Here is a 22764-nt window from a genome sequence, read left to right on the forward strand (position 1 = left end):
TTTATTTTGAAACGACGGCGTCTCCTCTCTGCGTGATGACGTCGCTTCCACTTGTACGTACAATCCGGAAGCCGGTCCCCTGTTGTGATATTTGAGGAAATCAATTCTGGGCGAAGTTCACTTGCCAAAAGTGGGACAAAAAACAAAACATTAATCAGATTTTCGGGGGTGAGCATGGAGGTAAGAGTGGTTAGCTTTAGAAACCTTTGTCATAATAAAAGGATCATTTGTCTTCACGTGATGATCAACTTCTTACACACGATCTTTGGTTGTCACAAACACAACGATGGCCCTGTGAGGAGCGGCTGTCACACTCGTTAATCCTTAATTAAATCCGTTAATTTAACCTCACCTCATCTGTTTTCTGTGTAATCACCTGTACTTGTTTGTTTTGGGTCAAACTAATCCCTCCTGGTGTTAAATTTAAAAATTCACACGCTAATGTAAAGTGTTAAAATCCACCACCCGGCACTTAAACTGCTAATACAGACGTTAGATATATTTTCCACACGTTTTAAATGTTATCGGTTTATCGGTGAGTGTTTTATTTAAGAAATAAATGTTCCTGCGCTTAGCGAGAGGATTTCAATGGACCGAACCATTGGGAAGAACAGGAGGTAAGAGAAACCGTTAAAAAGCTAAAATTACTGAGATTTAATTCATTAAAACGTTAAAATAATAAGTTTGACGATTTAATTATGTGTCTTTCGCAGCTACGCTTCATGTCAGAGGCGATTTTTACTGTTAAAGCGACAAAAATCATCAGTTCATCAAAGTTATCTCATTATCGGCCGGATCCATGTTAAAGAGCATGATAGGCGGCTTCCTGTCGTCGCTTTCAAAATAAAACCAGGAAACATCAGATATGTAAACGTCATGTACATTTTTTTTTTAATCAGATCTCACATATGTGGGTATTTAAAGAGCTGTGTTATAGTTTCATATTTAACTGGACATTTTACAACTCAGGAACTCCTCAGAAACATAACGCTAAAAGCAAGAACAGTAGATGGAAATGTAACAACCGTGGACAACAACAACAACAACAACTACTACTAAACTTGTTGTGATGAGAAAAATAAGATAAGAATTTTGTCTGTACGACTACAAAAACAAACATAACAGGGCCGTAGTTATGATTAGCAAACTATAACGAACATTAAATTAAATATTGAGTAGTATAGGCAAACCTGTATCGTACACTTTATTACATTTTTGGTCTGTAATGGACGAACATTTTCTATATGACCTCAAACATATTTACATTTCTGTAGCCTACTGCAAATTCTTGTTGCTCATTGGTCGAAATCTGTGTTCAGCTAAATTTGTCCAATAAAGTCGACACAACTGATGTGTTTGTTAGGCTCTGGCTACATGTCAGTTGCAGTCTAGTAATGTGATTGCAAGCTATTTAGGGAATTTTGCGCCACTAAAGTACAGTATCGTGCAAGGTGGGTCCTGCAGTCTTTACTTTATCTGTAGGCGTGACAAAAGTGACATTAGCTGCCTTAACCTGATGTCATTCAGTGTTATTTTAGCATAAGGGTTAGTGAGTCTGGCCCTCTGGGCCTTGGGTGACAGAACAGTTAAAACAAATGCTCATAATGTTCATTAATTCAGTGCTGCCTTCACCTCATTTCTCTCCACTTCTATTACAAATAGGGCTGCAGTTAATGGTTATAAAGTTTATATGTGGCGGACCCTGCCACCTTTCTAGCTTCAGTGTTCTGGGGACCTTATTTTCCTCTGAGAGCAGCTTGTTTATTCAGTCATGGAAAAGTTTGTATTATTACCTCGTTGACATTTTAAATGTTGAAATTCTGAGTTTTTATTTTTTTCCCCCCTTTAACTAAATCAGCGGTCTGATTTTATTTTGAAATCGCTATCCCTCAGCATCCGGCGCTAGCCTCGCTTAGCTTGACTCCTTCCGGTGATTCCCATCCACCAGTGATCCGTGGCGCCGGATCCATTGAGCAGCCTGGCCCGGGCCAACACGAAGCGAAAACGGGGACTCGGCCAGCCTCCCTTCCCCTGTCAGACACCTTGAACCGCGATCATTGTCGTTTTTTCGGGACCTCTCGAGCAGCATTAACGGGCCCGATACGTTAACGTAGCCGCGTTTAGCTAGCTAGCTAGCCGCGGCCGTTGATTGAATGTAACGTTCGAGGTCCGACAGACAAACGGGCGCCAGGCTGCCCGTGAAGTGAGGAGCACTGCAGCCCTTGCGTCAAAGCCAGCTAAAGCTAAACCGTGGTAGGACAAGTCAGCAGTAAAGACCGGCACCGGCCACGTTACCTCGGTAGCCAGCCAGCCAGCCAGCCAGACAGCAGACAGGTTATTTTTGGCACGGTTGCCTTCGTGCACATGCTCCGTTTCAAGCTAGCCCAGCCAACATCTGTCAGTGTTAGCCCCTTTACAATAGAAAATAACGTTGCAGTCAGCTAACTGTGGCTCCGTTCACCAGCCACAGCTGCAGCCACTTTAACCACACGCTCTCAAACTCAGACTCACAAAGACAATTAGGGGGAAAAAAAGGTAGGAAATATCCTGTCAGCTGCGTAACGTCTTGATTTTGAAGAGGGGCCTCATAGCTAACATATGAGGCCCAGCTGAAAGGATGGACCTGAATTTTTATTCGGATTTAACGGACGGTACCGGGCAGCACGACGGGGACCCAGAGTTCCTGGACCCGCAGTCTTTCAATGGATTTGACTCTGACAACAAGGTGACTCCATCCCATGAATGGGACAGATGGAGACAATGTCACATTCCTGCTTAGGGTTTTGTTTATTTAAACTGATAGAAGGGTGTCAGTAAACGCATCACAGTGTGTAGATATAACCTAGTTTTTTGGGTTTACTGGGTTTAAAGTCCATAAATGAAGATGAAGAAACCTCAAACAGTGTCATTCCCTAACTTGTGCTGCTTGATGTTTCAGTTCCCTGGAGGAAGTGACAACTACCTGACAATCTCTGGGTCCAGCCATCCCTTCCTCTCCTCTTCAGAGGTAGGCCTTCACACCTGGAACATGTGACACTGAGCTTCTCCCCGACAGGTCTTTGTTTTACTGCTCTGGAGCCCCTTTTTACTGTGGACAGATGTTTCGGCTCACACTCACGCAGAATCACATCTGTAGTAACGCACATTGGAGTCACAGAGCTAACGCTGCCTTCAAGTCACGCCCGAGTTAAATTACGCAAGAGTTTACAACTCGTAGGTGGTGTTTGATTTAAAGGGGCACTGTGTCGTTCTGGAGAGTTGTGATTTATGATATTAATGAGGAAATAATAAAAACGGAGACACATATCAACAAGGGAACAGACTTTTACGCAACACCAGAGCGCTCTCCATTGAGTGAAAGTCTGTTAACTCTTGTTTTACCTCTCGTTGAGAATAACCTTCAGACGAGTGATCACCTTTTCAAACATCACCAGGCGTTTTATGTTTAGCTCTGTGACTTGAATGTAGAGGCACAAAATCGGCATCGACCATGTTCATCTTTTGATTTTTCTTTCAGCATTCATAATGATAAAAGATGCCATACAAGTCATACAAAATAAGGTCTTTGTACTGTATGTTTGACCCATTGAATGTCAGTTTGGCTGCCACAAATGTGACCCATTGACATCTGTCATCTCCTTCATCGTGCACTTACTGACATACTCACATTTTTTAGTGTTCCACTAAACCCATTGACCTCTTCAACCTCGCTGGATCTGCTGGTGGAGTATGAATCATTTATAAATACCTTTTTTTTTATGTTTCACACCCTCCTCCTTCAATTCAGACACCTTTTTTTTTTTTTTTTTATAAACCTGTCACTGGGGGAAAAAAAGCTTTTCTCAGAGACTGAATCACTGAACACCGTCACAATACAAGTCTACAGACCTGACTCATCCAAAGATTAAATCAAACCATGGGATGGTGGATTTTACTGTGACGCAGCTGCAGACTCATGATGTGTTCACGGAGGCGTTGAGTTCGAGGTCAACCTGTTGTTTATAAAAGTTCAGTTGGACGTGTGGTTTCGTTATCAGTGTCGCCTGTTCACCCTTCAGCACATCGTGTAGCAGCTTCAAGCTTCATTCGTCTGCAATAGAGCGGCGTTGAGATGACGTATTCTTGTAGGCCAACAGAAGTCAGCATCCCTCACGTTGCGGGACATTTAATGATGTATTTCATGTCGTAGGACAACATGTGTGAGTATCTGAAGCCTGTGGTGACCATAGACCTTATTTCAGGCATTTAACCAAAAACCCATTTAAAAAAAAACACCTTGACTTTGAGACGAGGGAACCAGAAGTACAGTAATGTTCACTGATACCCAGGTCTTAGGACTCATTACTACACCACTTTGCATCACCAGCTATAAGTGCGATCATGTAAGCGAGGCCTTATTTAAGCACATCATCAACAGCGTGTGCAATCTGGCCAAAAACTAACACCACAATCTATTTTATCACAAATGAAAACGAGATCTTTTGTTCTCCGTTATGAATCACCCTGTAGATTATAGCCAGACTCGTGTGTCAGGATCCTGTCGGATGATTTGGTTGGTCAGTAGTTGTGCTTATATTTTTTTGATGACTTTTTTCGGGGGGTCAAAAATAGTAAAACTTTAAAAAACTGTAATCTCTGACTCCCATCTTTCCTGTGGCTCTCTTACCTTCCTTTCCAAATTATTGTTCACTCCCCTCCACCCCAATTTCTCACCAACTTGTTTTCTCTTCCCCTCCCTCCCTCCTTCCTTCTCTGTACTTCCATCCTCTCCGTCCTCCCTCCAGACGTTCCACACTCCCAGCCTCGGCGATGAGGAGTTCGAGATACCTCCCATCTCTTTGGATCCAGACTCTGCCCTCACCGTGTCCGATGTGGTGTCGCATTTCGGGGAGCTGTCGGACTCCGGACCTTCGGACAGCGTGGTGGTGCCCGGCAACGCCGTGGTGGAAGGGGACGACCCCTCCTTCGCCTCCACTTTCGTCAACGCCCCCTCGCAGGGGCTGGAGCACCTGAGCCTGGGAGTCATCAACCAGTCGGGAGGAAGTGCTTTGTTGGGGTCGTCTCTGGGGATGGTGAGGAGTTCGAGGAGATTTGAACTCTTTGAAGTCGTCTCTGTATCAAAATCTGTTTTATTCACTCGCATTCTCCCTCCCCAGGATCTCGGTCATCCCATCGGCTCTCAGTTCAGCAGCTCGTCCCCGGTGACCATCGACGTCCCGCTGGGCGACATGAGCCAGGGGCTGCTGGGGTCCAACCAGTTGACCACCATCGACCAGTCGGAGCTCAGCGCTCAACTGGGCCTCGGCTTAGGAGGCGGGAACATACTGCAGCGCTCCCAGTCGCCCGAGCACCCTCTGTCGGCCACGGCGTCGCCCACCAGCTCGCTCCAGGATGATGACATGGATGACTTCAGAAGGGTGAGTCGTAAAAGTCCCAAAAATGTGTATAAACGATGTTTCTTATTTTATTCTTGCGTCATCATTCTCATCCCGTCCAATCAGAGCGTCCTGGTGGAATCTCCGGTCTCCCTGGCGGTCTCTCCCGGCGTCATCTCCCTCGACCCCTCGCTGTCGGAGTCCCCGCTCTCCACCCCGGCCTCCAGCGTCTCTCCAGCCGTCGGACGGAAAGGAGGAGCGGGAGGAGGGAAGAAGGCGAAGAAGAAGAAAGACCCCAACGAGCCGCAGAAACCCGTGTCGGCCTACGCGCTGTTCTTCAGGGACACGCAGGCGGCGATCAAGGGACAAAATCCCAACGCTACGTTCGGAGAGGTGTCGAAGATAGTGGCGTCCATGTGGGACAGCCTGGGGGAGGAGCAGAAACAGGTGAGGGGGAAACCAGGGGGGGGGATGTCCTGCCAGAATTCCTGCGGTGATGGAAAACAGGAGTGTCATAATAAGACGAAAGACGTTGTTAGACTTTTAAAAGCGTCCTCTCACTCAGCGGTATGAAGGCAACATGGGCTTTAATGTTGTGTTGAGATTTTAACACAATCCGAACGTCAGTGTTTGATTTTACAACTTCTTCTTTCAGGTTTACAAGAGGAAAAACGAAGCGGCAAAGAGGGATTATTTGAAAGCGTTGGAGGAGTACAAAGCTGGACATATTTCTCAGGTGAGAGCTTGTGATTGACGAGAGTCAGTCGGGTCTATACCGGGCCGTGACCCGTTCTCCATCCAAGTTTTGTTAAAATTCATTCAGTAGTTTTTGTGTCATCCTGCTGACAAACAAACAAACGAACAATCACGTAAAATCTTCTACACAACAGTAGAGAACAGTATTCAAACATGTTGTCTTCATCGTGTCCAAACATCCTCTTCAGGCCCCGATTGAAGTCATGGACACCGCCCCGTCGCCCCCACCTCCAGCCCCGGCTCCCGCTATCACAGCCACACCTGCCTCCACCCTCGCCGCTCGCTCCACCAGGTCACAGCACTACAACCCCGAGGAGAACACCATCACCAACATCTGCACCTCCAACATCATCCTGGACCTGCCTCAGGTCACCACACGCTCCCGCACCGGCGCCATCAAACCCCAGCCTCCACCCGCGACCACCCCTCCGAACCCGCCCACCGTCACCAAGATCATCATCAAGCAGACGCCGCTGCCCTCCGGCGGCGTGTCCGTCACGGCAACAGCCGCCTCGTCTCCCCGCCAGCCGCCGCCGCTGCAGCAGATGCAGAGCACCCCTCCTCCGCCTCGGCTGCAGCAGATGGTGCACGCCCAGGCCCCGCCGCCTCTGCAGGCCAAGCCACGAGGTGCCGCCACTGCTCCGCCTCCGCTGCAGATCAAGGTCGTCCCGTCGGCACGGCAGTCGGATTCAAGCGCGCCGATCATTGTGACGTCGAGCGGTGACGCCAAGTCGATGTCGTCCTCCAGTCTGACGGTGGAGGTGGGACAGTCGGGTGACGTGGTGACGGGCGGAGAGGAAGTGGCGGAGGAAGGGGTGAGCTCAGCAACAGACGCACACCGCACGCAGTGTTTCACATATTTTGGTTTGTATTTAAACTCAAACCACTGTTTGTATTTCTTGTCTCTCAGATGGAGGTTGAGGTGAACGTGGCCTCTGTCCCGAGCGTGACTCCCGCCGCCAGCCGGAGCATTTGCGTACGCGCCGGCTGCACCAACCCGGCCGTGGACAGCAAAGACTGGGACAAGGAGTACTGCAGTAACGAGTGTGTCGCCACACACTGCAGGTGTGTGCATACCTTTCAAAGTTTTTTTTGTCAACTTCTGTCCTCACTCTGACTTTCACCTGGAAGTTACTGTCGCAGGCGACCAAATACAACGGTTACCTTGAATAAAATTAGGGATTTCTGTGGGTTTGAACATTGTTGGAGACATTTGGGATAAATTAAGTTGGTTAATCTGGAAAATGCTTAATTTTAACAGTTGTTTTTTCAAGGTTGGGAATCTGCTTGAATTAGAATAATCTTCTAACATAATCTGGTGTTTCATCATCAAACAAAAATCTTGTGATATTTGAAATGAAACGATCCCATCGCTCGATCTTCTCTCCTCCGCAGAGACGTGTTCATGGCCTGGTGCGCCATCCGAGGGCAGAACTCCACCACAGTCACATAGGAGGAGGAGGACACGTCTGATGGAGGAGAAAGAAAATGGACAAAGAATAACACGTGAAATGCAACTGAACAGAGGAGTGAATGATAGGCTCAGGTACTGGCACATAATGGTTCGTTTTATCACGTCAAGGGAAAAAAAAAAACAGTCACTACAACATCGGTTCCTGCGGTCGCCTCTGAAACTGGAACACTGCGGCGGGAACGACCGACGGATAACGACGACGACGCAGAAGACGAAACTACAGACTTCCCCTTTTTGATCATCTAATTGTGAAATTTGAAATATGGACCGAAGAAAAATAATGTTTTATATGAACTTCTGGTGTTTTTATTGTTTTGAAAAAAGAGAAGAGAAAAAAAAGAGCAGGACAGGAAATCATGATCTTGCAGATGAATCCAGTTCATTTAAAAAAAATTCCACTTTTTATGTGTCTGCTCTTCCCTTTACTGTTACACGCTGAGGCTCGGCGGACGCGAACGAAATCTGAGAAGCGATTTTTGTTTTCATTGTTTTTCAGCGGGTGCTTCGGCGCCGAGTGGTCCGAGGCTCATTTTAAGAAAAGACGAGAATCATCTTGGCAAAAGCACAAACGGTCTTAAAGGCAGTTTAACGTCGTACGAAATGTTTGTAAGAAGCCGTTTTGAGACGAGGTGGAAACGAATCCAGTTACGAAAAAGCATTTTACTTTAAAACTTTCCAAAACAGGTGCTAACATTCAGGAAAAAGAAATCCTCTCGCGCTGAAGCACCCCGAGCTTTCTGAACGTGTTGTGCATATTTTGTTTCTCGAGGAACATTTGTGGTGGGATTTGGTGTTTTTGAGTACGAAAAAGAAAAATTAATCTGAATGAAATAAACACACCAGCTCTGACGACGCTACTGTAACGGGGGGGAAAGGGAATACAGTTACAAAAGCTTTACTTTTTTTTTTTAACATGACGGTGTTTTAATTTAACGAGCTGCTTTCAGGTCTGTTGAAGAATCGAAGGAAGGCGTCCACAGAAGAAACTTTCCCGTCGGATGAGACGACGCAGCGGTCGGTCTGGTTCACTGTAGATACCCTGGAAATGTTTTTAATGGTGAAATAAAAAGTATTTTATGTTTTAATATACATTTGGTGAAGCACATGTTGGGCTCACAAGTACAACTGGAGGGGCATGTATTTGATTAATTTCAATCAATGGGATATTGATGGAATGTAACTAAGTACATTTACTCAAGTACTTCAATTACAGTTTTCCACTACTTTATACGTCCACTTCACCACATGTTGGAGGCAAATATTGTACTTTAGTTACTAGTTACTTGGCAGATTACATGCTGCATCACAGCCAAAGTTGAGCATTTTAAATTATTTTATTGGCAACAGGATGTTAAATAACAAATATTCTGGTACTCAGTAAATATGTGTAATTTGACTTGTACTTCTATTACTTAAAGGCATTTTTTCTATAGTAAATATCAGATTCTCTAAGAACTATTCATACGGTTACTTTAACATTTACCAAATTAATATTTTAACATGTCTTTACTTTTACTCAAGTATGACTTTAATAAACATTTTATTTTGTACATTTGTTTCTACACTCACACATAAGAAGCCATTTGTTTCAACTGAAAAGGAAGAAATTTAAGGTTTCTTATTGAAATAAATGAACAAGGACAAATTAGTTGTATATAATCAATATAAAGTACAATTAATGCAGCGTCCGTAAGAAAAATCAGAAAACGCATTTTTTACAGCCTTTATATTGATTTAAAACCAAATAATATAATGTTTGACCTTTTGTGAAAGCTAATTAAGATTTAAATCTGGATTTTCATTTATGAATAAGAAATGTAGCAATATTAGAAATGTACATTTTGCTAGTTATTGTCTGGGATGCTACTGAAATAATAGATATTATTTTTAAAATAATGTAAATATTAATCAAAGTTAAATTGGGTCCAAATACACTTTTTTTTCTACACTTACATAGAAGAAAAACTTGTTTTTCAACTGAAAATGAAGAGATTAGAGGGTTGTATGTATAATAAATATAATAACTATTATTTTTTTTAAATAATATAAAGTCCAAATACATTTTTTTTTGTAAATTTCTTTCTTCTACACTAAAAAATAAAAGGAAACTAATAAAACTATATAAATAATGTTAATATTAATCAAAGTTAAAGAGTTTCTTCCCTCACACACAAACACACACAGGTGATCTCATCGCTGCCGCTCCTCTCGCGAGATCAACATACAGCCCAAGCGTTTGATGACGGTGGCGGGAAAACCCACCGTGGCGGGAAAAAGCAGCGTGGTCAACACAAAGACAGAGGGCGCTGTTGAGCACATCCATTAAAATGCGCAACAAAAACCTTCAAATAAAAAAAACAACAACAAATAAACAACTGAAAAAAGAGTAAACACAAACATTCAGACGTTTTTACTCTTTTAACGTTTTTATTAGCAGCGAGCTAGAAGCGCGCGCGCGCGCGCGCGTGTGTGTCCGGCGCCATGATGTTTTTTTTATTTTAAATAACGTTTGTTTATCATAAAGCTGATATGTGAGGAAGAGTCGGAGGGGGAGGAACAAGAAGCACATGAGGAAGGAGAGGGAGAGGAGGAGGAGGCGAGGGGGGGCCGAGGAGTTAATTATAACAGATTGGTGTGTGCGTGGTTGTAAGTGTGGCGAGGAAAAAAAAAGGGCAATTGCACCGTATTTTTAATAATTCAGCAGCGTTTTTAATCGAGGCTTGTTGCGTTTATTGCGTGGTGAGTTGTTTTTTTTTGTTTGTTTTTTTACATAAGGCCTCCGTGCTGAAATCATAAGGGAGGGAGGCTTCGGCGGCAGCATCTCGCAGCGGTGCGTGGATCCCAGCAGGCGTGGAAAGAAAGTGCGTTATTGTTAGTTGACACTGATCAACATCATCTTCCGGCCCTGCTGAGAAGCGAAGCCGGGAGCTGGAGTTTGCAACGCAGCACTCACCATGGCGGTAAACCTGGACAAGGAAGCGTACTACCGCCGGATCAAGAGATTATACAGCAACTGGAAGGTGAGGACGGGGCGATTTTGACGCGTGTGTTTCAATCGAGGCGTCTACTTTTCACCCGTTTCTGAAGTCGGCTGCTGGAAGATGCCAGCCGCTAAGTTAGCCGCGTTTTTTTTTCTTTCCTCCTGCCGAGCCAGTTGACTCTGTTGTCGGCGTGACGGGGATGTTTCTCCCCCCGCCGTCCCCTCCTCCGTCCGCCCGCATCCAGCGCCGACAACCAGGCCTCAGTCTGCCCCGTTTCACTCGCTTTATTCGCACTGAAACTCCTGTTTTTTTAAATCCGGACGTGTTCGGAGGATGTTTCAGGAGTATCACACACGCACAAGGCTAGCTAACTCATGTTAGCACGTCCCATTCACCACGTTAGCTAGCCTGCTAGCTAGTAAGTTTGCCACCTAGCTAACTTACTAGCCAAGTAGCGTTCGCTGGACGTGTGGCGGACCAGCTTCTGCTAATCTGAGGTGGAAATCGCTTTTAAAGTGATCACTCGGTGATATTTCACCACGTAGGTGTGCTCGACGTGTGTTTGTCGGGACTGTGAACGCTGCTAGCACTTGTAACGTTCGCTACATGCTAATTGTAGCTAGCTAATTAGCATCCGAATAACGCCAGCATCCCTGTAACGTGCAGGGTGCCCACAGGCTCTGGAAATGACTTTTTAAGGAGTCTCGGATGTTTCAAAGTACCACAGATAACCTCGTGGTAACTTTCTGTGACTTAAACTTATTTCCAGAAGTTGTATTTTGCTGTGCTCGTGCAGCCCAGTCAACTCAGCAGTCTGCTGTAGTGTTAGCTGAAGTGTTGCACACCGTTTTATGTGCTTAAAAAAACCTGCACATGTGCACTTTAAAGCAGCTGTGTAAGACTTGTAGTCCTTTCCTGTGTGCTGCCAGGTGATGCAGCATCAGGTGCTGATGTAGCCGACGAAGCCAAATCAACTTTACAGTGGTGCTAACCAAACAAGCTAGCTACCTGTCCTCACTCACCACTGCAGGGTCAGTCATGCAACAACTACAACTGGCACTCTTTGTCCACCAGAATATTCTGTGGATGAAGCAGGAGCACCTCAGTCTGGTCTTGTAATTTTCACGTGTTACATTAAAAAAAAGAAAACATTGTGTGGCTTGTGATTTTTCCAGAAAGCGGAAGATGAGTTCGGCAAAGTGGACGCCATCGTGGTGTCCGTGGGAGTGGACGAGGAGATCGTGTACGCCAAATCCACGGCCATACAGGTGAGACCCGACTTTCTCGTTGGTTCGTGGCTTTACAGGCGCTTTTACATCTGCTTTGGTCGTGTTCACGTTGTCCCCTCCTCTTCCCCAGACGTGGCTGTTTGGCTACGAGTTGACGGACACCATCATGGTGTTCTGCGACACCAAAATCATCTTCCTCGCCAGCAAGAAGAAGGTGGATTTCCTCAAACAGGTGGCCGTGACGAAAGGCAACGAGAACGCCAACGGCGTCCCGCCCATCACCCTGCTCACCAGAGAAAAGGTAACGGCCCCAAAAAGACATATTTCTTTTGTACGATCACCTTTTAAATACGAGGGCGTGATTCAATCGTGTGCTCGAACTTTGTCTCTCAGAACGAAAGCAACAAGGCCAACTTTGACAAGATGATCGAGGCGATCAGAGGCAGCAAAGAAGGCAAAACGGTGGGCATCTTCAGCAAGGACAAGTTCCCGGGAGAGTACATGAAGAGCTGGAACGACACGATCACCGCCGAGGGGCTGGAGAAGGTAAGGCACGATCTGAAAGTGCCGAAAGTTTTTTTTTAAAGATCTGTGAGCTGGATTAAAGAGTGGGCGTCTTGCTTTGCGTCCTGCCTGCAGGTGGACATCAGCGCCGTGGTCGCGTACACGATGGCGGTGAAGGAAGACGGAGAGCTGAGCCTGATGAAGAAGGCGGCGGCCATCACCAGCGAGGTTTACTCCAAGTTCTTCAAGGAGCGCGTCATGGAGATCGTTGACGCGGATGAGGTGAGGAAGAGGAGGAGCAGTGATGAATGTAATACTGCAGCAGAGAAACATCGAGACGCTCCTGTTGAACTTTTCTTTCTCAACTCAACAGAAAGTGCGTCACAGCAAGCTGGCGGAGTCGGTGGAGAAGGCCATCGAGGAGAAGAAGTACCTGGGCGGTGCAGATCCCTCCACGGTGGAGATGTGTTACCCTCCGATCATCCAGAGCGGCGGCAACTACAGCCTCAAGTTCAGCGTCGTCAGGTAGCTCACATCATCAGTTTTTGTACATTTTCTCCCCGTGAGGAAGAATTTCTGTCATCCCCAAGACGGCAAGCTTCCTAACTTTTAGCTGAAACCGCTCCTTCTCTGTTCCAGCGACAAGAACCACATGCACTTCGGTGCCATCACGTGTGCCATGGGGATCCGCTACAAGTCGTACTGCTCCAACCTGGTGCGCACCCTCATGGTGGACCCCCCTCAGGAGATGCAGGACAACTACAACTTCCTGCTGCAGGTGGAAGAGGAGCTGCTCAAACAGCTCAAACACGGTGGGTTCAGGAGCACGCCGGGAGTGTGGGAGCCCTGGGTACAAGTGGGGTGGAAGAACGGGGCGATGTTAAACGTATTTGTGCTTCCTCTCCTCCACAGGTGTAAAAATCTGCGACGCCTACACCGCTGTCCTGGAGTACGTGAAGAAAGAGAAGGCAGATCTCGTGGCGAAGCTGACCAAAAACCTCGGGTAAATGCACACAAATGTCAGTTTATTCTGCGTACTGACGCGATTTTTGAATCTCATGTCTTTCAATTTGTGTGTTTCTTTGTAGCTTTGCGATGGGAATCGAGTTCAGAGAAGGCTCCTTGGTTTTAAACGCTAAAAACCAGTACAAACTGAAAAAAGGTGAGTTTGTCTCGCTTGTGTTGCTTTACGACCGCAACCTGTTAAGTTTTATATTAGAGAAAATAATTGTCGTCTCCTGCAGGCATGGTGTTGAGCGTCAGCTTGGGATTTGCTGACCTCCTAAATAAAGACGGCAAGAAGGACGAGTCGAAGAAGTACGCCTTGTTCATCGGTGACACAATACAGATCAACGAGGTAAGAATCCACAAAGACACTTGAACGCAGCTCCTCCAAAATAAGAGCTGTGTTAAATACTCGTTGAAGCCTAATCTGAGACTTGACACGTGTGGCCTGAACGTGTACGATGTGTTTATTACAACCTGAAATGTTTCTGCAACAGGAGGAGGCCGCCACGATACTCACACCCGTCAAGAAAAAGATAAAAAATGTCGGGATCTTCTTGAAGGTAAGTGTCTTTTTTATATACTTCTTAAATAACGCCTGTCGATCCATATTCATCCATATATCAGTTTCTTGGTCGTCTTGGCTCCTTTTTTTAAATAACCTGTGTCGTTTTCCTGTTTCCCAGAATGACGACGAGGAGGACGAGGAGGAGGAAGGAGACGATGCCGAGGAGCTGCTGGGGAAGGGAGCTCGCAGTGCCGCCCTGCTCGCGGACCGAACCAGAGTGAGTGTGGACGTGTGTGTGGTTAAATATGTGACCTGCAGGGGTGTCACGATTTCGGATCGGCGATTCTCCCGTTATTTCTCGTGCGTCGGGTTTATTTTCTTTTACAGAGATCCTGTAATTATTTGTTTGGGAAGATGATTTACTCGGGACAGATTTGTGAATCAGATTTAGGTCTTTTTGTTTCACCTGAAAAAAGCCTCCAGGATAAATTCAGACGGTTGTTGCTCCTCGAATTGTGGATTTTGAGAGTCGTGACACCCCTCGTGACTGGTGATCAGTTTTAATCTGCCACTTTAACAGTGTGTTGATTACTAAGAGTGTGAATGTTTTTGTGCTCTACCAGCTACTTGGGAAGGTAAGTATTCACTGTTTCTTCTAAAATCTCATCGACTGAATTGATTCAGTTGTAAAAGTCCACACACCGAAGAGAAAACGTCGTCCTTTTTTTATTTATATTTTAATTTGCGTGACTTGTTTCCGTGTGTTTTTGCTTTCTTTTTTTTTTTTTCTTCCCGACCATCCCAAGCCGTTAATCACGTGTCTGTATTCTGCATGAATGTTTTGAATTTTTGTTATTTCCCATTTTAAACCATCACATGCTCAGGTTGTCTCTGTGTGATCACTCAGTTGTGTCTGTCGTTGAACTCAGAACGAGATGACGGCGGAGGAGAAGAGGCGAGCCCACCAGAAGGAGCTGGCCAATCATCTGAACGAAGAAGCCAAGCGTCGTCTGACGGAGCAGAAAGGAGAGCAGCAGATTCAGAAGTGAGTGTAAAGACTTCACAACCTCAGCGGACACATTTCTGTCTGTAGATTTAAAATGATTTGATGATGTTTTTGGGTAAAAACCTTTAGAAAGAAGAGTGTTGTTGTAGTTGAGCTCTGAGGTGAAAGGTTGAACATCAAACATGAGTAAAGCTTCAACTTGAGACTTGATGTTGTTAAACCCACACTGATAACTGACCAGACCTATGTTGTTAGTCTTCATCAATATTTCTGCCCGTGTTAATTATTGAACAAGTGCATAAATATTCCTTAAATGACGCTCAAAGCGACAGTGTGTGTGCTGGAGCCACAGATTCACACGTGTAATTAAGTTTGTGCTCATTAATTGAGTCCACTCTTCTTCTTTCCTTTTTTTTTGTCCCCCTCAGGGCCAGAAAATCCAACGTGTCCTATAAGAACGTCTCTCAGATGCCCCGAGAAAAGGACATCAGAGACATGAAGATCTTCATTGACAAGAAGTACGAGACCGTCGTCATGCCCGTTTTTGGTATCGCCACGCCTTTCCACATCGCCACCATCAAGGTACACCGAGGTCCTCTCCAGCTGGTGATGATAGCTGATTAAAAACCTTTTTATATAAACCTTTCTTCTCTGATTGACTGTATTTCCTTGTCCAGAACATCAGTATGTCCGTAGAAGGAGACTACACCTACCTGAGGATCAACTTCTACGTCCCCGGCAGCTCTCTGGGACGGCAGGAGGGAAACATCTTCCCCAACCCCGACGCCACATTTGTTAAAGAAATGTGAGTCTCGACTTTTCACACATTGACCGACGATTGAATTTCCCTCACTTGCAATCGCACCACCTAAACTTTCCTGACCTCATCCCTCTTTTCCCGCTCAGCACGTACCGAGCGTCCAACCTCAAGGCTCCCGGCGACACGTCGGTGCCCTCCACCAACCTGCAGAACGCTTTCCGCATCATCAAAGAGGTACAGAAGCGCTACAAGACACGAGAGGCCGAGGAGAAGGAGAAGGAGGGCATCGTCAAGCAGGACTCGCTGGTCATCAACCTCAACCGCAGCAACCCTAAGCTCAAAGACCTCTACATCAGACCCAACATCGCACAGAAGAGGATGCAGGGCTCGCTGGAGGCGCATACTAATGGTGAGAGAGCCGAGGTGACATCCTGAGTCTGGTAAAAATTGAGAACTTCCAACTGTTTTTATTAAAAATGAGGGATCTTTTCCCTGCACAGGTTTCCGCTTCACGTCGGTCCGCGGCGATAAAGTGGACATTCTTTACAACAACATCAAACACGCCATCTTCCAGCCGTGTGACGGGGAGATGATCATCGTACTGCACTTCCACCTCAAGGTACGTTTATTGGTTCAGCGCCGCCGCAGACTCGAGGGTCAAAGAGCTCATTTGAAAATTTAACGGTTCTTCGCGCGTCCCGTTTTCCCCCTCCAGAACGCCATCATGTTCGGTAAGCGACGCCACACGGACGTCCAGTTCTACACGGAGGTCGGGGAGATCACCACAGACTTGGGCAAACACCAACACATGCACGACCGAGACGACCTGTACGCCGAGCAGATGGAGCGGGAGATGAGGCACAAGCTCAAGTCGGCCTTCAAGAACTTCATCGAGAAGGTGGAGACGCTGACTAAAGAGGAGCTGGAGTTCGAGGTTCCCTTCAGAGACCTCGGGTGAGTCGATTCACAGGTCCAACTTATAGCTGTACTCCTACACTAAACCTACCTCTGCACAGGACCACAAACATTACATGAGAACAAGATGATTTGTTCAAAAATCTGTCTTCAATTTGGTTAAAAATAATCTCAAAAAAGTATCTAATGTCTGTGTCTGATGCCTGCAGACGCTCTGTATGTTCAGAGAGAATACTGTAAAAGACGTGAATGTAAAACAAGAGGAGAAGATGGAGCGTGGAAACCTCTACAAGCAGCTGGACTGACTGTTTTGTCTTTTGTTTAAAGGTTTCAGGGCGCCCCCTACAGGAGTACCTGTCTGCTGCAGCCCACGTCCAGCTCCCTCGTCAATACTACTGAATGGGTGAGTGAACACGCTGAGCCAATCTGTCAATACGAGTGTTTTTATCCTTGAAAACATGTTTTTTTGATCTTCAGGGTCTTCAGAGATGCTTAAAAAAATGTTTTCAAGGGTTAGGAATTGAAAAACTCTTAGTTTTCAACATTTCATCAACACAATCACTCATGTAAACTAAACATCTTGTTGGTGGTTGAAATGAAACCAGCCTATTATCATTAAAAACAGCTGTAAAGTAAATAAAGTGGCAATATGTTGATTGTTGTGGTTATAAAGGAATTATGTAAACCCTTAAAACATTAAAAGTGCTCAACTCTGACTTAAAAAAGCTCTACCGACCCTGAATCCTCCACGTTTATACAGTCACACATTCATTCATCTCTTCTGTTTTTCCTTCTTTTAATATCTTCGCTGTGCGTCTGCACCCAGCCGCCGTTCGTGGTGACTCTGGACGAGGTGGAGTTGGTCCACTTTGAGCGCGTGCAGTTCCACCTGAAGAACTTCGACGTGGTCATCGTCTACAAGGACTACAACAAGAAGGTCACCATGATCAACGCCGTGCCCGTCAACTCCCTCGACCCCATCAAGGAGTGGCTCAAGTAAGGGATCGACGTGGCAAAGTAGGCCTGTCACGATAACTCCCTTTGTGTTGTGATTCACAATGGTACTGATGTGTATAAAATGGCATTATAAAGCACATACACCCTTTCAAAGAGCACTAAACTTGTCATTAAGGATATTTAAACATTCAAGTGTGAAAGAAATATTAAAATATCCTGAATAACTGCAACATAAATGGAATAAAAACAATCAAAACCATTAATAAAATGAAATCTCGGGCTCTGTAATACAGTCTGACAGGTTTCTCTGGTTTGTTGTGTGTATTAAAACGTTTCCCGTCTCTTTCCTCAGCTCGTGTGACATCAAGTACACAGAGGGAGTGCAGTCTCTGAACTGGACCAAGATCATGAAGACCATCGTCGACGATCCGGAGGGCTTCTTCGAGCAGGGCGGCTGGTCCTTCCTCGACCCAGAGAGCGAGGTACGTTCAGCACAGAGGACCAGGAATCAAAACGACCAGCTGTTCTAACTTTACTGTAAACAAAAAAACACATTTTATTTGTTATTAAATCCCTGTCGCTGTGTCTTGTTTTGTCTCAGGGAAGTGGCGCAGAGGAAGATTCAGAGTCTGAAATGGAGGATGAAACGTTCAACCCGTCTGCAGATGAAGAGGAGGAGGAGGAGGAAGACAGTGACGAGGACTACGACTCGGAGACGGAGGACTCTGGTACGATTTTAAGCTTTTTTTTTCTGCTACAGGTTTCCTTTCAGATTTGTGACGGATGTCTGACGGTCTGTGTGCTGTGTTTTTAGATTACAGCGCGTCGGTCGGCAGCGAGGAGGAGAGCGGTAAAGACTGGGACGAGCTGGAGGAAGAAGCCAGGAAAGGTTCGTATGAGGAGCTGGTGCACATACAGAGGTGGAATAGATGATCATCTAAACGTCAATCACACAGGAGTAAAATTAGATGCAGACAGGATACCATTTTATTGTTTTCAATTCTTCAATAAAGAACGGAGACGATCACCGCCAGGTGGTTTTGGAGCGGCGTTTCTTCTCACGCAGGCGCAAAACTTACGAGCTATTTTTCAGTTTGCGGTGCGTTCAAGTGCAGCTTTTAGGCCGAGAAACGGGTGATATGATTATTTTTGCGGCAGCAGGTGGCCGTCCAAAGACTTTTTCTGTACGGCTGCTCAGAGCGCTTCAAGGTGAAAATCTAAACTTCTTCAGAAAGGCGCTGGTGACGTCACCGTCGTTGGTAAACCACAATGGGGAAGTGTTGACCAAACAGCGACAAGATATTGGCCGCTAATTCTTGCCAGTTTGTTGTGTCTGGGCCCCGAGACATTTTTCTTCTTCATGAAGGCAAAATGTCTCATTCTGTAATATAAATGAAAGTGACAGTTAAAAAATGCTCCCCTGCTTCATATCGTTTGGATGATTTCAGCAGATGTTATGACACCCTGTGAAACAGACTTTTGGGAGAACACCTCAATCTCCTTATTTGTAAATTGTTTTAAAAAAAAAGTTTATTTCTTCCCGTTGTCGCCCTCTAGCTGACAGAGAGAGCCACTACGAGGACGAGGACACCGCCGCCGCCGCCGCAGCCGCCACCAACAAGAAGAGAAAGAGCCGGTCACAGGCCCCGCCCCCCAGCAAGAAGAAGCGACGGTCCTAAACGTCTCACACACACACACGCATACTGCCAAACCTAGTTGACCCTTGACCTTTCCTTCTACCCCAACTGGCTCTTTTGACTCGTACACTTGAACACACACACACACACACACATGCTCGGACACACATAATGTGTATATAGACGTAGACGCCCCTTATTTTCGTGTTGGTCAGTGAAGTGTCATGTTGAAATGTTAAGAAAGAACCAGCAGGACGGACACACACACACACACACACACACACACACACACAAAGACACACACACAGACACACACAGTTCATTCATTAGCTCTTTGTCTCTTCATTCCTTCCTCGTTCTCTCTTTTGTTCCCACCTCCCATCTCCATCCATCCATCAGGGTTTCATGTTTGTGTGTGCGTGTGTGTGTGTGTGTGTGTGTGTGCGCATGTGTGTTTAAATGGGTTTTTATTGCGAGCATTGTTTATTTTCTGTTTAAAAAAAAAAAAAAGTTTCTTAACTAACGGATAATAAAAGAAAAGACATGACACATCCTCTGCCAAGTGTTTTATATAAAAGCGTATGATTCACCCTGGTCCTCTGTCCTCTCCACGTCGTTTTTGTTTTTTCTTTCCCCTCACTCTTTCTTCAGTGTCTGTTGAAATGTGCTGATAAGATGAACAGTTGTCTTTTTTGCGGGGCAGGCGGGGGGGCAGATACATTTTCTGATTATTTTCCTTTTTTAAACGGGGTTTGTAAATGCACGCAGGCACACACACACACACACATACACACACACTGTCTCACACACACTCTGTACCCTTTTTTGTTCATTCTGAGTAGATACGTTGTTGTACTGTTAATTCTGAAAATCCTGTTTTTGTAATAAAATTAAAAGGAACCGTTTGTTTTGAATGGTCTGTTTTTCTTCGCGTGTTCGGGAATGTTGACGCCATTTTTGGTTACGCTTTAGATGCAAGTGGCACAAATAATAAGGGAAACTGTTTCCAGGGGGGTCGCTAAAAACTGGTGAACGCGTCTGGGACACGCTTTGTTCCAATACCCGTACTACCCAATACGATATATGTGAAATGCAGTATGCCAAAAAAACCCTTGTACTACAGGAAAAGGCTGTTTGACGCCTATATAAAGCCCCAAAAAGGTTCAAAACTGCATACATTTAAATGGATATATATTTTTTTAGGTGATTAAAATGCATCTTGCTGCTTGTTTAGTTTACAGAAGTACAATACTCGCTGCCTCTCCACACGAGGAGAGCTGACTTTCATCTACTTCAGGTATTGGCAACCTACCAACCTCACCAGAGGGCGCAAAAGTCTTCATTTTTCTGCCTTTATTAGCCGTGTTTTTCCAGCTGTGTTTACATCAGCAGAAGCCTTATGTTGTGTTTCCAGCACAACTGAAAGCTACATAATGAACTGACCACAAAGACTTTGTTGATGAGTTAAAAGCCATAAACTAATTTCCACTTAGTCGTTACACACTGAATATCTTGTTGCTCGTCTCTGGGTGAGGCAGTACAGCCTTAACCTGTCCTGCTTTAGAGAGTCAGGTCATGTCACTCAGTGAGGAGAAAGCGTCCGTAGATGAGGGGGGAAATGCTTAAGACCAGAAACTTGTCTGGTGAGAATGTTTGGTCCAGTTTCCTGCTTGTGCACCACTGAGTTTAACAGCTGAAGTGTGTGTTTGTGATCAGAGACGTAGAAGAAGCAGCGACGGGTAAGTGAAGACCATTTTGGGTATTTGTCGCTATCTGCAAAAGTGTTTGCTTTAAGAGATATTATTGAATTTGACTCTTTACACAGATTAATTCATAGTATCTTAAAGTACTGTTTCTATTCATCCAGGTTTTAAGTCAACAGTGGTGGAAGAAGTACTCAGATCCTTAAAAATACTACAGCAAAAATGTAATTAAAGTATCAAGACTGTCTTCAGTGTTTATACTTCTGAATTTATCACTAACAAATACATGTAAGAGCGTTTTAATGTAGTTGGTCAATGTGGAGCCAATTTTAGATACTTTGAGTACAACTGGGATTAGTTTTATTGTGCTGCATCATATAAGATATCAAACAATCAGACGTGACCTTAGACTCGACTAGAAATTATACTGGATCCATTTTTACATGTATCTTGAAGACCAAAACTGTAAGCTTGTTCCTCTGTCAGTGCACTCTGAGGTAAATGTTGACGTGTGTGTTGCAGGAAAACATAAAGACATGAAGTGGAAGCTGTCCGTCCTCCTGTGTCTCACAGGTAAATATTACTTATGTCTTTAAAAAGACAACACATATGATTTTATTGTAATTCTGTTGATGAAATGCAGGATGTACTAACAAAACACATTCTCACCTGCTGGATAATGTGAACACTGACTTGAACATTTTAGTCAACGAACCTGCAGGACAACATCTGTTAGTGATCCTTTTGGCCTCAGGTAAAATAAAAGGAGTAGATTAGACCAACATGTCACATGAAGAGCTAAACCTTTTCACACAGACGATGATTCGGCTCAGTTACCACCTCTGCTGCCAAACAGGGAAACATTAATACTCGTTCTGTGTTTCGTACGTTTTATACAGAACGGCAGAATAACGGCATATTTCTGCCTTGAACAGACTGTCGATCAATCCATCAATCTTTATTTGCATGGCGCCATTTCACAACAAAAGTCATCTCTTGACACTTTCCAAATAGAGCAGGTCTAGACCACACTCGATTTATTTGTTTAGACCCAACGTTTCCCCCATGAGTGAGCACTTGGCGACAGTGGCGAGACAAAACTGCCTTTTACCAGGCAGCAACCTCGAGCAGAACCGGACTCAATGGTGGGCGGCCATCTGCCTCGACCGGTTGGGGTGAGAGAGAGACAGAGTAGACGTACTTTTGTTTTCTGGTTCCCTAAGGTGTTATACCTTAACACGTCCTTGGCTGAGACGAAGAAAACATTTCTGATATTTCCCAAAACACAGTTTTTCTTCCCTATGATGATAAAGAAAGTATTAATACATCGAATTTCAGCAGGACTTCTTATTCTGCAACACCCTGAAACTGAATGTGCGTCCTCCTTCCACAGAGCTGTGGTCTCTTACCCGCTGCCAGCCTCGTCAGTACCACTTCATTGGCACCGCCCTGCCCTGGTTGAGGGCCCAGACGTTCTGCAGAGAGCAGCACACCGACCTGGCCACCGTCTCCAACATAGAGGAAATGAACCGGCTGGTGAACACAGCTCAGGACTCCACTGGAGGCTTCAATGGGAAGGCCTGGATCGGGCTGCACGATAACCTCACCAGCTGGAGGTGGTCACTTTCAAGGGACACAGAGAGCGACTACCGGAAATGGGATTTTGGTCAGCCCGACAACTTCCTCGGGGACCAGATGTGCGTGAAGATGGGGGGTTTTGGCGTGTGGGAGGACTCGAGGTGCTTCCTGAGAAACCCCTTCGTCTGCTACGACGGTCTGAGCTCAGATTTTATTAATACATTCATACATGGGCACATTAATGGCGTCTTGTGTCCCTTATCGCCTCCTTTTTCTTTATCAGAGAAAACCAGTACCAGTCAGCGTTTCATTTTTGTTAAAGAGGAGTTGAGCTGGTCTAACGCTCAGCAGTACTGCAGGAGTCGCCACACGGACC

General features: G+C 45.3%; 2 protein-coding genes across 4 annotated transcripts; both read left to right on the plus strand.

Annotated features, from left to right (window-relative positions):
* Nucleotides 1-1889: 1889 nt before the first annotated feature.
* Nucleotides 1890-8696, plus strand: tox4b (TOX high mobility group box family member 4 b). 3 transcript variants are annotated; one of them, XM_084344552.1, is made up of 10 exons: nucleotides 1893-2725; nucleotides 2939-3007; nucleotides 3677-3727; nucleotides 4785-5072; nucleotides 5157-5417; nucleotides 5502-5822; nucleotides 6031-6111; nucleotides 6320-6946; nucleotides 7042-7196; nucleotides 7527-8696. In XM_084344552.1, exons 1-10 carry the CDS (start codon nucleotides 2618-2620, stop codon nucleotides 7582-7584), a joined length of 2019 nt encoding a protein of 672 aa, XP_084200678.1. In that variant the 5' UTR covers nucleotides 1893-2617; the 3' UTR covers nucleotides 7585-8696. The 3 variants fall into 3 exon arrangements, with proteins under 3 accessions (XP_084200677.1, XP_084200679.1, XP_084200678.1); XM_084344553.1 differs by lacking the exon at nucleotides 3677-3727 and having other exon boundaries at nucleotides 1892-2725; XM_084344551.1 differs by lacking the exon at nucleotides 3677-3727 and having other exon boundaries at nucleotides 1890-2725; nucleotides 5157-5822.
* Nucleotides 8697-10181: 1485 nt separating this feature from the next.
* Nucleotides 10182-20012, plus strand: supt16h (SPT16 homolog, facilitates chromatin remodeling subunit). Its single transcript, XM_084344546.1, has 24 exons — nucleotides 10182-10625; nucleotides 11762-11854; nucleotides 11946-12116; nucleotides 12209-12361; nucleotides 12455-12601; nucleotides 12693-12844; nucleotides 12959-13131; nucleotides 13232-13322; nucleotides 13408-13481; nucleotides 13564-13676; nucleotides 13822-13887; nucleotides 14011-14109; nucleotides 14762-14877; nucleotides 15267-15420; nucleotides 15516-15643; nucleotides 15745-16007; nucleotides 16099-16217; nucleotides 16314-16552; nucleotides 16841-16916; nucleotides 17340-17509; nucleotides 17823-17952; nucleotides 18072-18198; nucleotides 18285-18359; nucleotides 19028-20012. Exons 1-24 carry the CDS (start codon nucleotides 10560-10562, stop codon nucleotides 19147-19149), a joined length of 3117 nt encoding a protein of 1038 aa, XP_084200672.1. The 5' UTR covers nucleotides 10182-10559; the 3' UTR covers nucleotides 19150-20012.
* The last annotated feature ends 2752 nt before the right edge of the window (nucleotides 20013-22764 follow it).

Source organism: Pagrus pagrus (genome assembly GCF_965226575.1).
Source record: "Pagrus pagrus genome assembly, chromosome: 22".
Lineage (NCBI taxonomy): Eukaryota > Metazoa > Chordata > Actinopteri > Spariformes > Sparidae > Pagrus > Pagrus pagrus.